A 20,047-nucleotide genomic window follows, 5' to 3' on the forward strand; every position below is an offset into this window, starting at 1 on the left:
TCTGCTGCTGCGCGAACTCAAACACACGTGGGTGGGGACAATCTCTCCTCATATGCCTAGGTTCTCCACAGTTGTAGCAAGTACGATCAAAAGATGGTCTGCCGCCCGTCGAAGGTGCGACTCTCTGGCTATCCTAAAAATTATGAGATGGAGTTTCCGAGTAACTACCTGCAGAAGCGGGCATAACAGACTGAATTGGCTTGGCTGCAAGCGTTGGCCTTCCAGACCCCTTGGAATAAAAACCTTAAAAGTTACTCGAATTCTTGGCCCTTTTTGCCCATGCCTTAGCTCGCCCGTCTCACCTCACCTCCTCCACTTTCTTAACATAGTATGTCACCTCATTAAAGCTCCTCCCTGCAAAAGTCATATGAACAGATAATACTTGTAACTCAGAATTTAATCCCCTAATAAATAATCAGATTCTCTCTTCCTCAGTAGTCACCAATTGAGTAGCATATCTAGACAAAGCATGGAAATTGGGTCCAAGTGAGTGGAGGTAAAGTATAAGATCTGCATTCCATATAAGCTCTCCACCACTACTTAGCCTCACCTTGAAGTTGAAAGGACACAAACTCAACCCCATGTTGATGGACAATTCCCAACTTATGAAGCCTCTCATAGCAATCTAAGATGAACTCATAAGAATCCTCATTCTCAAAACCAAGAAACACATGAGACTTTAGCTTCATAAACTTAGTCAACATTTCATGCTCATTACTAGTCATAACAGAACCCAATAAATGACGAAAGAAAGAATCATTACCTCCCGTTCCACTCGTCTTGGGTGCAGTGCTAGCAATAGGGGGATTAGCGGGAGCTTGAGTTGCTTGAACAGAAGAAAGCACTCCAGGACCAACCAACCCTTTCAAGAATGACATGATCTGTCGAGCTAACACTGGGTCTATGGGGGTAACATCTGTAGTCTCAGCCTGCACCTCTTCCTCTTGTCCTACATCCTCAACATTCTCAACATCAACATTCTCCTCTTCAAACTCTTCATGATGTGCAAGAGGGTTCTCATTCACAGGAGCATTCTCAACAGGAGCTCCATTTCCAGTAGGCGCTACTCTTCAACGTCCTCTACCCCTGCCTCGATCGCGACCTCTCACTGCAGATTCCTCACCTGGAGCATTGACGAGAGCTACGGGCCTAATGCCGTTGTATCTAGTATTAATCATCTGCGGACAGAAGAGTGAAGGAGGTTAAATATCAATCTGAATCGCCAGATACCAATTTGAATCAAGTTATAGCACGAAAGGAGACAAGAGAAAACAGAGAGATTTCCTAAAGTCCTATAGCTTCTCAAAGAAAAGTAAATGCGTCTCCGTACCATTCCGCGAAACTCTACTAAACTCGTTTCGATACATCGAGATCAATGAACGTATGCTCTGATACCAACTTTTTCATGACCTAGACTATCAAAATTGGTACCCACACTAACCCTCCAGTGGGAGAACCACTACTATAACCCAAACCAAACAACTAAACCAAAACTAAGGCATTTAAGTTACACGAAGCAAGTTAAATACTAAGGAAATAAATAGGGAGTTCCCATAAACTCCAACAAAAGTTTAACAATGAACTAAACAATGCGGAAGAAATAACCTAGAACCTGAAAGTCAATGTACCAAAACATCTAACAATGAACCAAGTCTAAACAAGAAGGGATACAACCCCAACTAATGTACTAATAACAAATAGAACTGTCTAAGTAAAAAATGTGGACATAGATGAAAGGAGAACTCATGGCAGCCCAGAAGAATTGGCTCACCCTTGAATTCGAAAGACGATCACTGATCTCCTAAGCGAGATCTGTCAGTAGCCGCTTAAAGATGTCTTGTACTCAACCAAAATAAAAGCAAGTGCATTATTAGTACACAACCACCGTGTACTGGTAGGATCACGTGGCTATCCCACTAAGTGTAACATAAGCAAGTCAATACAACATTATAAACATGCAAAATACCGAACATATACCATATCGATTATCACATGCTCAAATAATATACACAATTATGACAAGTCATTGGTCCTCTCATGGAACCCAAACCTAGACAGTTAGCATACCAGAACGTGGTACCCGATCCAATGTTTATGTCGAAACGTGGCAATCGATCCAAGTTAGTTATGCCGGAACGTGGCAACCGAGCCAAGTTAGTTATGCCAGAACATGACAACCGATCCATTCAACAAACCACAATCACAATCACAAGCATATCTTTAAGATCATTTATTTAAGTCATCATTTCATGGAAATCATCATTCATCTATCTCATTTACAACAAGTGTGATCAACAATGCAACATTCGCGTACATGCAAGTATCATAATGAAGCAAGAACAAACATATATCACACAATCATAGAATCACAACCATAACCTACCTCGAAACAAGCTTGAAACTTTAAGAAACTTGATCCTTTCTTTTTCGGATTCATTTCGCTTGTTCTTGGTCTACAAACAATCAATATAATACGAGAATCAATAACCAATTACTAATTACCCGAATTACTAACAATTCTATGAACCCTAAATCAAACTCATGATCCCAATTATCCAAATTAGGGTTGTTTCCACCATAAAATCTATAACAAAACCCTTCCCCATCAATATTCACCCATTCTATTATGTTCTACGGATCAAAAAATATATTCGAGGAGTGAAAAACTTACCTTTAGCCTCAAGAATAGTGAAAAATGAGTAGGAGTCACCTGGGGTTCATTCCACTGCTCTAAAAATTGAAACGTGCCAAATAAGGTCGTTTAGGAGTTTATTTACGACTTTAAGTCGCGTCTGGCCCCCACAGCGGCCACCACCCCGCTATAGCACCCTCGCCAAAGCGTCCAAAATCCCCGCCAAGGCGAGTTGCACGAAATAGAAAGCTATTTAAAAAATTCCAAAATCTCCATTTCTCAACACACCTCTAACCCACGACACTCAGAAAATACCCTCTACACTAAGATCGATTCTGGGAGTTCTACTTACTCGAATTCAATTCCCTAAAGTCGTACGGGTTTCTTAATTATTTATCTAACTACTCATGTAATCAAAATCAAAATTAACTCATCCGATTGTTACCAGATTTCCCTACACCTTAAAAACTCCTATTTCTCCCAAATCTGGACTAGGTTGGGAAAATCCAAATAATACGAAAATGTTTTTCAGCCCCAAATTTTCTCCCGTTGACATTTCTATAACGACGAAAATAGGTTGTTACACCCAGATATCTAGGTGAACTAAATCAAAGGAGGCTATAGCCTTGGTAGAATGGACATGAAATTTAAGTCTATGTTGTTTTGCTAATGGGCAAATATCAAACTAGTCATGATCATAAGGGTGTATTTTCTTAGGAAATGATTCAATATGCTGCATGGATGCACCAGAGGGATGTCCTAGCCTAGAGTGTATTTTTCACTGCTAGTGATCTTATTTGAAATGTTTGTTGATGTATTAACTGTGCTTGGTATGCAATCCTTCAGTATGTATAAACCTTTTCTTTCCCTACCAATCCCCATGACCTTGCCATTGGACAGTGCCTGAAAGATGCAAAAATCAGGGAGAAAAATAACATCAAAAAACAATTCTCTACTTATTTTGGAAACTGAGAGTAAATTGAATTTAAACTCAGGAACATGCAACACATTGTGTATAGCTTGATCTCCCATAATTAGTGTCTCTCATTCACTGCTGATTTGGGATTTATCACCTGTTGGAACTTGAACTTTGCAATCATCTTGTAAGCTTTTAGGTGATGTAAGAAGTTCCTTAAATGGAGTGATGTGGTGTGTAGCACTTGTATCAATTTATCCACTAATGTTCTAATGCAGTAGATAATAAAGCAGTAATACCTGGTAGATTTGATGAGTATTCAGGTGTGCCTTTCTTCCCTAGCATTTGCAGCATTTCATCATATTGTTGGTCATTGAAGAAATGACCCTTAGATGATTATGGCTCTGATGTGTGAGAAGTATTGGCTTGAGGCCTAATTCTTGATGAATTTCCCCTTGCAACAGGTATAGGAGGTCTATAGCCACCTGAATTGTGTTGAACTTGACCCTGGGGCCTATATCAAGTGGTATGATTCTGATTGTTTCCAAATGAGTTGGATCCATCACCTTGAATGCCTCTATTAGGTCTAAAATGTCATGTTCCATCGTTGTTATTGTCCCTCTTTTTATTCTGAAAACCAGGAGGATAACCAACCAATTGATAGTAGTTGTCTTTTTTATGGTTTCTATATCCACAATACTCACAAAACAAATCAAATCTCTGAGGACTATTTGAAGTATCCAATTCTTTCCTTGAACCTACAAGACTATGACTTCCCTGCTAGTAGTGTTAGTACCTCCTTGTAATCAACAACACCTAAAGTCCTTTGGCTCTCCTCTTGTGCTACTATTGTATAGGCTTCATTTACTAAAACAATTGGGTTCCTAGCTAGGATGCTACTTCGAATTTGACTATAACTTTCATTCAATCCCATAAGAAACTGTAGTAATCGTTGAGATCTTAAATGCTCCAGGTAAGGTCGTGATTCCCCACAATCACAGTGAGGTAATGGTGCCATGATGTCTAATTCATGCCATGCATCTTTCAATTTTGAATAGTAAGTAATTACATGATCCATACCTTGCCTTAAGGTCGCAATTTCAGTCCAAAGATGATAAATTCGTGTCAAATTCGATCGATCAAAACGCTCCTTGAACTCGATCCAAACTTGCTTAGCATGTGATGCATATATGATGGTTGGCATTAACTCAGCTACTACTGTACAACCAATCCATGAAAGCACAATTGCATTGCACTTTTCCCATAATTCAGCCAACACTCCCCTGTATTGATGTTTTACACATGTTCCATCGACGAACCCTAGCTTGCCTTTTCCTCGAAGAGCAAGCTTCATCGATCGACTCCACAGTGTGTAATTCTCTGGTCCTGTAAGTTTGATTGAAATTATGACTGCGCCTGGTGTATTCGAAGCTTGAAGAAACAACAAATGATGATGATCCACCGCAACAACAAGTGCTTCTGTAGATCCAGTTTCTTTAGAAACTGCCATGGTGATTCTCGAAACAAATAAAAAATTCTTAGTAAAACTACAATGAAAACGATGATCGACGCTCTGATACCATGTCAAATTATGCTCAATCTAACATTCATATCGCGAAAATTGTACTACTCAGATGATATGCATACAGAGTATTGAGAAGAAGAAGAGATAATTCATTTTATTGATCCTTACAATCTGTAATATAATACATACAAGTCGACTATATATAGCTGTCAATTAGCTAACCCTTAACAGACTCAACTAGTACCACTTAATGACAGCTCATCAACTCCACTAACAAACATTCTAACTAACTAACTAAAATTAGTTAGTTTTAATAATGTCATTGAAGTTTAAAATTTGTAAATAATGATTTATTCATTGATTTGTAAATACTAAACTTCATTATTTAAAATACTAGGAAATATTGAGAAACATATTTAAGAAATATTTTCAAATAATTATTCACTCACGAAATCTTACTAACATTTTTTTTCAAGTGAAATTAATTATGTCATAATAATATAAGTGCATGCAATATCCAAATACTTTTTTTACATCTTCAAATTTAAATATACTTTTTTTGTTATACCTTCAACCAAATATTGGCCAAACGCTCGATAACATATTATAAGTTAGAAAATTAATCGAATTAGAACGAACTTAAGGGGTCTTTTTTATACCATATAATGTTAATATTTTGCAGAATAAAATTTTTCTGATAAATATATAAGAGTGTATATTATATATTATATTACTATGTGTCACCCTAACTAATTAGAAAGGAAATATGTTTTTCCCTTAAAGGTAAATATTTTAGTCATTATTATTTATTGGTGTAACGCCTTGTTCATCCGTATTAATTAAGGGTTGTATCATTGGAAATGAGTAATTTAATTTAATTCAAATTTGGATGAATAATGTGTATTTATAAGAATATATGGTATTAATTGTAAGCAAATTATTTATTTCAAAAAAAATATTTTGATGTGTATTTGTGAAGCCTTTTAATGGTGTGTTTAAGAAGTCCCATTTCTTGGAGAAATGACAACTTCAAACACTTGGCAGTAACATTTCTTTTACTTGACACTTTTCAAGAAGAAGACAACACCTTTTGGCCTATAAATAGGCATTAACTTTTAATCTAAAATACACAATTCACATATGCATGTTTGCTGTTTCTCTCACACTCTCGTTCTCTTCTCCATTCTTTATCCTCTTCTAATTTAATTATTGACTTCTTATTATCCCCTAATAACTTTCTAATGATAATTAATTTGATGATTCATGTATCCTCTATTTAAGATAGGGAAGGCTTGTTTATCCTGGTGAAACATTTTATACCGTTGCAATAGTTTCTTAGAACAGTGTCCAACACGACTCAAACATTAATTTTATGCACTATTATTATATATAATCATATTTATTTTTATCTATTTTCAGGACTATTTTTTCTTAAATAATAAGTTATATTATTATTGTGAAATTTTAATTATTTCCCCAACAATCTAAGAAACTAGGGCTTATAATATGTGTCCTGAACTATTGATGATACTGATGTTGGTGCTACCCTGACTGGTACTGTTCAAGTCAATCTATCGGACTCTTACGGTAATTAAAATTACAGGTATGTAAATATACATGGTTACAAGTTCAATGCTAATAATAAAACCTTCATGGAAAATACACCTCAGTGCAAAAGAATATTGAAAAGAAATGGATCCCATTAAGCTAAAAATAAATTTGGTTGAAACGGATGATATGATTATTGCGGTCATTTCAGAAATAAATGTTGTGGCCTATGTGAGAAATTGGGTGATAGATTTTGGTGCTACAAGGCACATTTGTATAAATAAAAATGATTTTGTATCATACACCCAAGTTGAAAAAGGAGAAGAAATTATTTATTTTGGTGACTCAAGTACAACTAAAGTTCTTGATAAAGAAAAAGTTCTTCTCAAACTCACATCTGATAAAACTTTGACATTGAGTGATTATTGTATGTTCATGTATTCGAATTAATTTGATTTTTGTGGTATTATTAGGAAAATATGCAATGAAGGTTTCTTTTGAAAATAATAAGGTCATATTGACTAAAATTAATATATTTTTTGTTGGCAAATTTTTTTTTGCAACTATGGCTTATTTGTACTTATTATTTGTAATGATTACATTAAAGATGTATCTGATTTTGCTTATATGATTGAACATATTTATTTATGGCATGCTAGATTATGACATGTTAAATGTCTCATATATAATGAATATGCAGTCTCTTGGTTTAATAACTGATTTAGACTCAAATAATTTTGATAGATATGAAATATTTAAAAGTGTGGGGGTGCCTGATTAAATGTTTTTTCTGAACCTAAAAAGAGAAAATGTTTTAAAACTGTTGATTGCATGCTTATTGAATATGCTGAACATAGTGTTACATATAGATTTATTATCTTAAATAGTGACATGAAAATTAGATCAAGTCTTACTGAGAGACAATTTTTCTTCTGTTGAAGTGGATAAATGTGTTTATGCAAAAATAGTAGACAATAATTATGTGATAATATATATGTTGATGACATGCTTATATTTGGTACGTGTTTAAATATTGTGAAAAGTACCAAATTATTTTTGTCTACTAATTTTAATTTGAATGTTATATGGAGTGAAGATGGTATAGTATTGTCACAAGAAAATTATGTGAAAACACATCTTAAATTATTTTGAATGTTTTGATGTGACATTTGTAGTCACTCCTTATGATGCTAACTCTTAATTGGAAAAAAATATTATAGTGACCTAATTGCTCAGTCTAAATATGCTCAAATAATTGAAAGTCTATTGCATTTAATGAATTTTACTAGGACTGATATTACCTATGTTGTGTGTAAATTGAGTAGATATACTCAAAATCCCAATAATGAGCACTGCTTTGCATTGAATAGACCAATGAAATATTTGAGAGGAACCATGAATTATGGTATCATGTATAGTGAATTTCATACTACTTTAGAAGGGTATTGTGATGCAACCTGGATCTCTGGTTTAGATGAGACAAAATTCACTAGTGGATATGTGTTTACCTTAAGTGGTGGTGCAATATCCTGAAAATTAGCTAAACAGATGATCATTGCTAGATCGACTATGGAGTCAGAGTTTGTAGCTCTGGAGCTAGCTGGTTCTAAGGTTGAATGACTAAGAATTTTTTTAGCGAATATCCCTTTAATAAAGGATGAATTGTTGATCCCTTCGATAAAAGATGAATTGTTGATCCCTTTGATAAAGGATGAATTGTTGATCTCTTTAACAAAGGATGAATTACTAGTTGATTCCTTTAATAAAGGATGAATTGTCGATCTCTTTGATAAAGAATGGATTGTTGATCCCTTTAATAAATGATGAATTATAAGCTGATTCCTTTGATAAGGATGAATTATCGCATGTGTTTATACACTGTGATTGTGAGCCGCAAATGCTATTGCAAAGAATAAATTTTATAATTGTAAGAGCAGACACATGAAATTGAGGCATGATGTCGTTAAACAGCTGTTGAGAGATGAAATAATTGCAATTGATAATGTGAAGTCAGAATTGAATTCGGCCGATTCACTGACTAAACCCGTTGGAAGAAAATTAATTCTTCAGACCTCAATAGAAATGGGTTTAAGGTCAATTAATTGTCAATAGATATGGTAAACTAATCTATGTGATTAGAGATCCTATGAAGTAGGTTCGGGTAATAACAAGTCAATATTGACTCTGCGCATTAACTGAGAGTGCTTGAGTTGCTACTAAAAATGAGAGATGAGTCATTAACTCTTAATGAATTCATAGTCCTTAATTAAGGATGATGTATTTAAAGCAGTATACACTTGATGAATTCACCTATATGAGAAGTGGAGTGTGGCCGCTCCTATGAGACTTTGGCCTAGTCTCTAGAGCTCTCAGGAATACCAGGCACGTGCATGACCTTTTGGCGCAAAATTGCGTTGACCAACAAAATTACTGTGGTCAAAATGTGATTGGTAAAATCTCTGATTTACGATAAGAATTATTGATATATAAAAATATTATATTTCACCGGTAATTCTATAAATTAAATTTTATCAATCTAAGTTTTGTTCATAATCCGAAAGACACCAAATCTATTGCATTTTGACCTGAAAATCCAGCAAGTTGTATTTTTATAAAATCTTTTGAAATAAGTAGGGGATTGTAAGCAAATTATTTATTTCACAAGAATTATTTTGATGTGTATTTGAGAAGCCTTTTAATGGTGTGTTTAAGAAGTTCCATTTCTTGGAGAAATGGCAACTTCAGGGCATCTCCACCCCAATCCTCTATTTTACTCTCCAAATATAGAGTTATCTATTTTTTTAGACAACCAACTCCAACCCAATTCTCTATTTTACTCTCTAAAAAGGAATCTTTCTCTCTCTCCGCAATATTATATTATTATTTCTATTTCATTCTTATTTTCATATTTCATGATATAAATCCTTTATTTCTTTTTTCCCAAATAATTACTTTATATAATTTTTAATGTGATATGAAATTATATTTTATTCTAAAATTTTAAATAACATAAATTGCAAGAAAATATAATATAATACATAAATTAGGGGACAAATTCAAATAAAAGTGATATACAATTACATAAACACTCAATTTTTAAAATTATTACGTTGCTCCCATAAATGCTCTATTAATGCATTACGGAGTTCAAAATGAGCATTTTTTGTCCTTAATTTTTTTATGTCTAGCTAAAAATTGTTCAAACCGGAGATTTTCATCTACCACCATTTCTATAGTTGGAGTTGGAGCCTCTACGACATCTTGAATTAGTGCATTGAGATCACGCTCATCCTCAATTATCATGTTGTGCAATATAATACATGTAGTCATTATATCATGTAGTGTGTGTCGTGATCTTTAATGCCAACATTCTAAACACAACGGTAATTTTTTGCAAAGTAGATAATCCAAATCTACCCAGCGCATCAATGCGTTGTTCAAAGTACGTATCGTGATCTTTAATTGCATCAACGATACGAAGAAACAAATTGCGAGACATTCGATAACGATGGCGAAATATTGCATCATTAAAGCTTGGTGTGGCTGAAAAATAATCACGAAATAAATTATCATCAGCTGCCTCATAATCACGATTGATTACCACATGACCTGGAATGGAGCCACCTATGAAAACTTCATTAGTATGATTTTGTAGAACTTGTTGGAACATGTAGTTGTTCATACGTAGCTGATTTATTAAATTATCATGATGTTTTGTACTAGGAAAGAATTTCAAGTCTAACGAAGATGATGACGAACAAGAAAATCTTCATCATTATTATTAGAACAATCTGCAAGATTGAAATTCGTTTTCAAAGGACAAACCAAATTACTTGAATATGTTTTGAAATGAAATGAATGTGCAGACTTCAAGTGGTAAATGGTGTTCATTATATAATATGTAATGTTTTATCTAAAAAATATTAAATGTACTGATGAGAATCTCATCCAACCATTTATAATAAGATGAAATCCATCTAATGGTGAATATGAAGATTACATTTTTAAATTATTGTTGTGATCAATTATGTATTGTATTTTATCTTGTATTTAAATTATTATGTTATTTATTATATTGTATTGTTATCTTGTATTTAAATTATTGTGTTATGTATTTTATTGCTATCTTGTATTTAAATTATTATGTTATGTATTGTATTGTTATTGTATTTAAATTATCATATCATGTATTGTATTTTTAAATTAATTTTTTTCATCTTGCCATTTTAATTTTGCGTATTCTTTATGATTAAAATTAATAATAAAATAAAATTTTACTATTCACGAAAATTAGAAAAATAAATAAAATACTATTAATTTGAAATTAAAATAGTATATATTAAATAATATTTTTAAAAATATTATACATTTAAAAAGAATTTTGAATATTAGATATTTAATTAATGGAATTATATGTAAAATAATATGTTAATTAGAAAGTAAATAAAAATAATAATAAAATAATGAAAAAGTGAAATAGAGAGTGTGAATAGTAGTTCTCCAATTTGAAGAATAGAGGGTGATTTGGAGGTGGGTTGGAGTGCCCATTCTCTATTTTACTCTCCAAATATAGAGAATGGAGAGTAAAATAGAGGTGGGTTGGAGATGATCTCAAACACTTGGCAGTAACATTTCTTTTACTTGACACTTGTCAAGAAGAAGACAACATCTTTTGGCCTATAAATAGGCATTAACTTTTACTCTAAAATACACAATTCACATATGCATGTTTTGCTGTTTCTCTCACACTCTCGTTCTCTCCTCTATTCTTTATCCTCTTCTAATTTAATTATTGACTTCTTATTATCCCCTAATAACTTGTTGATGATAATTAATTTGTTGATTCATGTATCCTCTATTTAAGATAGGGAAGGCTTGTTTAATCCTGTAGAAACATTTCACATCGTTGAAATAGTTTCTTAGGACAGTGTCCAGAACGACTCAAGTATTAATTTTATGCGCTATTATTGTATATCATCATAGTTATTTTTATCTATTTTCAGAACTATTTTTTCTTAAATAATAAGTTATATTATTATTGTGAAATTTCAATTATTTTCCCAACATTAATTATAGATAGTTTATGGGGAGGATGATTAAGGTAAATTACTGAGTGGAAGGTTCTATTATAGGTAAGCTTAGATTTAATTTCCTAAAGAGATGAATAATAGAATTGAGTATTTTACCATATCAATTTTACAATAATGTTTTATTAAAGAATTTTTACCACTAACATAATTGTTTTTTTTTTTTTTTTGCATCACGATGAAAACGAAAAAGTAATGGGTTCTTTTTCTTCTTTTTATGTTTTATAGTTTTTAATTAGAAAAATAATTACATGACTTATATATTAACAATTTACATTTTGTGATCCATTAGAATAGCACCTATATTGTTTATTCCTTCAAATTTATATTTATTTAGAATTGTAATATATAATGAAAAAGAACAAGCAGTAACAACCAAAAGGGAAAATAAAAGAAATAGAATTGCTTCACAAATTTAAAGATGTAACATAATTATCAATTAAATAATCCAATAAAGTACATATAAATTGAAGATTATATTAGATGTTTTAGTGTGCTATAATTTGTATTCAAATATATTTAAACGTCCTAAAATATTTACAATTTATAATGATAATTTGAAAATTTTCCTTTGAGGCAGTCTGAGTTCATTTCCTTTGATACTTAAGGAGTTAAGCTCATGAATATTTGTCTGCCATTGAAGTTTACAATTTATAAATAATGATTAAGCCATTGATTGATATTTGTAAATATTAAACTTCATTATTTGAAATACTGGTGAAATTATTTTTAAAAATATTTAAGAAATAAGTTCAAATAATTATTTTTCACTCACAAAATTTTATCAACACTTTTTTCAAGAGAAATTTACTACTATGTCATTATATAAGTGCATGCAATATTGAAATACTTATTTACATCTTCAAATTTAAATATACCTTTTCCTTTTACCTTCAACCAAATATTGGTCAAGCGCTTGATAACATTTATTAGTTAAAAAATTAATTGAATTAAAAATATGTGAGCAAGTGATAGATTTACGTAAGGTGTTAAAAATGAGCTCAAATATAATTAATTTGTTCAACTCGTCCATAATTTTAAGGGTTTGGGCTTAAGATAATTTGAATTAGGTTCAATCTCAACTCATTCAAGTTTTAACCCATTTTAAGATAATTGTCCCCAATTTAATCTCCAATTTCAACTCGTTTTAAGACTCTTTATTTGCATTGGTATAATGTATGTTCCTATATTAAAGGTATGAATTACTCTTTATTTTATTTTTTTAAAAAATTTCTTGAGTTGAAATTCACATTGTGCTTATAAAAATTAAATAACTTGTTAAAATTATTAAGATTAAGTGGGTCACGACCCAATCCGAATTTTAGCCCATTTGGGCTCAAAGTAAACATGAATGAGTCACGATCCAATTCAATTTCTATTTCAACACATTTTACTATCTCCAATTTTATCTCAACCCATCCATTTAATACCTCTAGATTTACACGATTCAATAGAAGACTATGATTTTTGTACTTTTTTTTTATTAAGATTCCACCATTCTATTTTAATTAGAACTTTCTGAGGGACGTACAAGATATTGCATATTATTCATACCATCGCTAATGTGGAGATTTTCTCAACGGCGAGTGTTGATATACAGAATGACACGTTAAATCTATGATACGCAAGAGAATTTATATATATATATATTAATTTTTTCCACTAAATTTACGATTTATAAGAGAATTATTTTTTTCTAGAGAAGGAAGAGCTTATTAAGTAGAACGAAGAGAACTCCTATATTCATAGGAAAAATAGCTTGGTCCGAAAGTTAAGTTTCTAGTTTTTCTCCAAAGAAACATACAAAATAGACATTCACTATAATACAAATATATTTATAACAAACTTATTATAATTTCTATTGTTTTTTCGTTAATCTTAGCACAACAACTCAATAATTATTTGATATTTTGAATAGTGAAATAAGAATTTGAATTAGACGAATTAATCTTTCATGTATACATTACTTATACAACTGCGTGCACTTGCGTGTGCTTGGACACAACACTCGTGAAGATTGACCCTTGTGGTCTAAGATTATCAAACATTAGGCATCTTTGCAAGTTGAAATCCTATTAAAGCATGTGTGATTTCTCTCCCTCTCCAATTACACCAACAAAATGTAAATTGGTGCCATCCTTGATCCTCTTAATGGAATTCTCAAACTCTTTTACTGAAATTCTCCACTGGTTCTTCTAAAATGGATAACAGACAGAAACCAGCAACTGATGTTGAAGTTTTGAGTTCCCGTGTCAATTTCCATGGCCACTTTTCATGTGTTGCCCTCTCTGCATTGTCTAATAGTGCGGTAATCTTATCAAATGGAAGATAGCTCAGGAAACTCCTCCTGTAAAAATACTGTGTCCTGACCAAATGTATTGCCAATTCCCTACTTTGAGGCAAGTGTTGAGACTTGAAATCTTCTCATACCTTTGGTTATGTACTTCCACATGGAGAAATGAGATGTTTGCCCACCTGCATGGCTTTGTTTCCCATATTTTGCTCCAATAATCAGTCTCCAGTACATGCTTCACTTACATGATGATTACTGAATCGCCAGATTCCTTATCCCCGGGGTTCCCTTGCTATTGATCAACTTAGCCTTCGCACTTCCGAGTTCTGTCAACCTGCTTCAAGATCTTGCTAGGAAATTGGAGAGAATGACATCTGATATGTAGGAATATTGTAAATGTTAATAATGTCAACCAACCATCCATATACATATTGCTCCGCCGGGTACCTAGCCTTTCTTTTCATTCTACTATTCCTTGCCACACTTGAGTTGTTTTATATCTAGCTCCCAGTGCCAATCCCAGATAAGTTTCGGAAATGATGTCAGTTTTTCACACTAGAAGCACATCCACTTCTTCAAAGTTTTGCAGATTAGTTACTGGTACTTTCCGCATGTCTAATATGCAACCTACTGCCCTTCAAATGATGGGAGGAGTCACTTCTGTATTAGTGTCTTCCTATTTAGTGGACCAATCAATAGTCTCATTCATCATCCTCTCACAAGTCTAATGTTTTTCAGAACTAGCCACATGTAGATCAGCAGAAACTGCAGGCAAAAATGAATCCAATCCAGACTTCTTTACCATATGATTCCGCAATCTTATTCTCCCTCCTTGGGTGTGTAGAAAAATCCCGGTAAGCCATTTAAAACAATACAAACTACAGAATGAGACACAGCAGAGATAGTGCCACTCCCACTTTTGTCATCAAAAGAACCATCCATCCAAACCATGGCACGGATAAGTAAGGACCATGCCCTAGACCATCCAATATGTGAAAGGGACCATAGTTACAAACATGACTGCTCTGACTTGTGAAGCCAATGCTCTAGTTGTTGAGACTAAACCTGTAGGGAGAACTCATACTTCTCCACTGCTCAACGTTACCATGAACCTGAAAAAACATAAATATGAGCAAGATAAAAACACAAAGAAGTGATCCTCCATTTTGTCTGCACTATGCTGTTAGGTGAGTTAGATCATGATGAACAATGCCAGAGAAACTGGTGGACACAACTCAAATGAAACATCTCCAGGGTAGTCATAAATTTGGCAGATACCTTCACATATTACCCTGTTGGTAAAAGGCATTAGACACTTATTCACAGAGTAGCATTCAAAATCTTTCCTTAGCAACAAAACTTCATGGATCATACTAAATCAGCTAACCAATTGAAATTACTAACACCTTGAACTAACAATAGCACCATAATTAAAAAGTTTATCTCAAAAAGATTAAAAAGTAAAAAATTAAGTCAGATAAAAAGATCAAGCTACTCTGAAGACTTATCATAAAGAGCATAAATAAACACAAATGAAGCTACTGTCCATTAGTCTTTCACCCTTGAGCAGCACTTAACCTTCACTACTCTTCTGCCGTTCCATAGAAATCATTTACTTTTGACAAGAAATCTGCTACAAGAGCCAGTTATTTCAAATACGAAAGAACACACATCTACTCTTCCTTGCCAAAAAGCCAGAGCAGAAAAAATTGACAGGAAAAAAACATCAGCTACAGCCTACAGGTCATCCCTACCAAGGAGGCTTACCGGTACTTAAACAGAGCTTCTATATTTACCTGTTCCTAACTTCTCTCTCTCTTATTAGTCCTGTCACAAGTTCTTTCCTCTTCCACAAGAGGGAGACGAAAGAAAGAAAAATTGCAGCTATTTCTTACTAACTTATAATTATTCAATATCCCTAATCAAATCTGACACTAATACCTTTTAAAACTTCTTTCCTACAAGCCCAGTTAGATATTTCTATTGCTCAAAAATCAGGGAACTCCAGCTTTCATACATGCTTGCATTTGCAGCAAAACACACCGCACAATATCTTCCTCTCCTTTCTATGGTTGGAAGGTCAAAATAAGATTCGGAAAACTCTGCAATATGATAATGGGAGAGGTCATTCAGAACTTTTTTGATTAGCTTCAGTAATAAAAGCTCCTACGCACATCAGCATAAGTTTGTTGCAGGGACAAAAAAATTGCAGAATTCAAAACAAAAAGAGAAGCCGTATTCCAAAATAAGTTATCCAATGAATTGGATTTGATCAGTATTGTCATAAATGTTGGAGGATGTAACAAACACAGTTACTGGGATTATAAGGAAGATGAAACTTGGGCTGACTTGTTGCAATGATCAAGCTGAAGAAGGATGAATCTTGTACTGAAAGATCAATACTGTATCTCAATTTGGAAGTCAAAGGTAGAAAATTCACAAAGAGATGAGAATGAATGACTCTCGAAAGAAACCTAAAGGAATACCAAGAGGTAGAAAATAAGCAGAATATGCAGCTGAGACAGAGTGCACACTAACAGCAGTTTATTTTAGTCTATAAATCATTGTCAACAGAACTGGATTTGTGTAGTAATCGGCCTTGGCAGCAATCAATTCATTTTCTGGAATTCATCTTTATCCGGTCATTTTTTTGAAAAACAACTTCAATACTTAAAAAGAAGAGAGCATATTTAGATAAGAAAACAGAATTTATCATTGTGTATATATATGATTGAACAAATTATTGTGAGAATGGAAAGGATGAGAATATAATACGTAGAATAACCAACATAACAAAGTGACATATAGGAAATACTTCTGCAGAGTTCCCTAACTAAGAATGTACTTGCACCATGACTGGAGTTGAAAAGGCACTGATAAGAAGTCGGAAAATTTGGAATATACAAGTTAATACCATGAATACAATTACAATACAAGGGGAACATGACAAGTTCCCACTAACAAACGGAGTCTTTCACCACATCAGTTGATTAAGAAAACTAAAACTGGAAGCGAGACAAAAGTCCTATCAGCAAATGCACGAGTCTCATGATAAATTGAGATGAATCAGAAAGAGAAATCTTGCACTCTTAAGAAAATATCCACCCAAGACTAGAGACACAAATCAGCAATACCAATGCTCAAAACACAAATTGAAAAAAAAAAACTCCGACAATAATAGAACACCAAAGAATACTGGAAATTCGTTCAGTCTGGCAATAATAACCATTAGCCAATATGCAACAGTCCTGCCAAAAAACAAAAGCTAGACTCGATTCACATTCAGAGGTCAATTGTCTACACGATTGTTCACCTTATAGCTTCAAAAGGTTATAGTTGGAACACATAAAATAGTTAGAAGTGCAGAACACCCAGAATTAGCATATTAGGAGCAGTGGGAATCACGTGAACATATATGAGAGTCATGATTTTTTAAGTACCTTAAAACAGTTTCCTCAAGGCACCTTTACCAATCAGAAGAGGAAACAGAAGACAAGTGGAGCGAAGCTTGGATTGTAGCAGAAGATAATTCCAGATAAAATTCCTAATGTAGATGCAGCTTCAAGAAAAAGTTAGCTCCTCTTCTTACAAAAAGGACCACTGGCTCTAAGTAAGCACTCTGGATACAAATCTGATGACAACCATATGCAGTAGTTTTCACAGGATGATATAATTTTGTTAGTAATACACAATCACAAAGCTCAAGAAATAATAATTATGCTCCATATTGCAGATGGCAAGTCTAACAGACACGGACACAAAACATTTACATATACGAACAAACTAACATACAATTCCAATCTAGATTCCTCAGCCAGACCTCCTGAGTACTCAAAATTCACCAACTTTTTTCTTTTGATAGCCTTGGGTCCAGACCAGCTTGCCCACACCTAGACTAATTCCACGGGATACTTGCCTCCTCCCACCAGCAACAAGTACCAAATAACTTTGTCCACCAATGCTAGAACAAATGCAAAGAAAGCATAAGGTGTTATTGTCTCAAAAAATCACCAACATATAGCAACATGTATCCACAAGCTAGAACAGATACAAAGAAACCACCTAGTGTTTTTGTCTCAAAAATTCACCAACATATAATATAGGCGTCAACAATTATTAGAGACATTACTCCACAAAACAACACAGAACAAATAATTCATCACTCTTAAAGATGAATTAGTTAAGTTCTCACTTCAATGATTTTGTGGTGCATATTGTAGGCTTAGTTCCGCAAGTTACTATGTTTTAATGCTCGACAAAAATTTATACAATTCAAGTTTAACCAGGCTTGGTTCAACATAAAGCGAGAATTTCAGTTAATCAAATTGTCTTTTGATAGATATAATTCCGCACCACTACAAATATTAAACCCTCACGTTATTAATTCCACATCTACTACGTAATGTTAATCCATACACAACATGCATTGATTAACAATAAGTAACTTATTAGATAGCATTTGCAATCAAGGAAATATCCATCCTTGACAATTATTAGAGAGAGAAGATCATAAACTACCACGTAACAGCATGACAAACCCGATTTTATTTTTATTTCATAGAACAAGACCAAATGGACATGTATAAATAACAATCTACTAAAGCACCATCATGAAATATGTAAATAGAGGATTTAACTTACAAAAGCCAGTCTTCACTTTATCCTTTCTATCTCAGGCTTGTTATAAAGTGAATTCAAAACAAGAGCCTACCTTGAAATGTGTTGTTTTTCCTTTTTCTTCAATTATATTACGACAGCTACACACACTAGAAATAAATGTGCAGAAAGCAGAGCACCCACCAAATAAAAGGGCCTAACACATATTTTGGTGTTGATGCATCAAGGGTGTATGTGAAAGGAGGTACCAGGAAGGAAGAGCAACCACTTGAAGTAGAGGTGTACAATCAGGGCATGTTCAAGGTGGAGCTATGCAACAAATGCAAAGAAACAGGGGCACATCCATATGGAGAAGCCTGCCACCAATTTTCTCATGGCATTGAGGATCTTCTTCCTGTCATTCGCCACCCGCTCTACAAGACAGAGGTATGCCGCATAGTCCTCAATGGTGATCCCTGTTCTTCCGGCTATCATTGCCACTTCTGCCACACATCCACTGACCAGGAGAAAGTCATGAGATCACTCAACAGTACTACCAGGTCTCTGTCTCTCCAGCGGTCAATCCTTCATTTGACAAACACTTCAAAATGATCAAACTAATAGGAAAGACTGTTTAGAACCCAGTAAAATAATTGGAACAATTGTGGAAAAAAAAAGTACACAAATTGAGAAATGTCTTTGTAACAACAACATACCCAATGAAACCCCACTAGGTGGGGTCTATGGAGACCTTACCACTACCTCATGGAGGTGATGAGGCTGTTTCCGAATCATTGCAAGTGCATCAAACGCAAGTAAAAGAAGAAGAAAACACTCACAATTGCATCACAAGTCAAGAGGATGGTGTTGTGATAAAGAGACTGGCTTGATTGCATAGTAGGTGAATAGTGTGTTATGAACACTGTGCCATCCTTTAGCGAGCTGGATTTGAATACTCATCATTGTTCTTCTCTTCTTTCTTTTTTTGAGACAGTTCCTCAGTGTTCTTTTATTTCTGTTTATGTTAACGGCACATTTGTTGATACATAATGACACTTCTATATAGAAGTGTTCGTTTGTTTTGTCTCTTCCAAAGCTAGAGAAAGCCACTCCTTTGGTGATGATTAATTCCAACCATATTTCTTTCTTTTATATACAAGTTAAAATCATGCTCAAGTTGAAGCATAGTAACATCATGCACAGATAACTTCACCGAATCAAGAAATCCACTACACTTCAATACCAAACTAATTGAGGCAGACTATTCAAAAGAATTTATCAAAAACAAATGCAGCAAAATGGTTCTATATTAACATAATCAGTTAAACACAGGTAACAGTGAATAATTGCAGGACAAATGCCCAACCAGTGGGAACTATTTGTTTTAACACCCACAAATGGCCAATACTATAATGTGTAATGCCAGCAATCCACAAGGAGGGACCAAATT

General features: G+C 33.6%; 1 protein-coding gene across 1 annotated transcript; it reads left to right on the forward strand.

The window, feature by feature from the left end:
• The first annotated feature begins 18,777 nt into the window (after window positions 1–18,777).
• On the forward strand, window positions 18,778–19,209 carry LOC125840756 (zinc finger CCCH domain-containing protein 15-like). The gene has a single exon (XM_049519730.1). The coding sequence runs from the start codon at window positions 18,778–18,780 to the stop codon at window positions 19,207–19,209; it is 432 nt and encodes a 143-aa protein (XP_049375687.1).
• The last annotated feature ends 838 nt before the right edge of the window (window positions 19,210–20,047 follow it).

The sequence above is a fragment of the Solanum verrucosum genome, unplaced genomic scaffold, assembly GCF_900185275.1.
Source record: "Solanum verrucosum unplaced genomic scaffold, falcon-dt-bn FXZP01000187.1, whole genome shotgun sequence".
NCBI classification, from domain to species: Eukaryota; Viridiplantae; Streptophyta; class Magnoliopsida; order Solanales; family Solanaceae; genus Solanum; species Solanum verrucosum.

Excerpts from the sequence above, each read along its gene's own strand:
- LOC125840756 (XM_049519730.1), top strand. The coding sequence starts at position 18,778 with ATGTGCAGAAAGCAGAGCACCCACCAAATAAAAGGGCCTAACACATAT.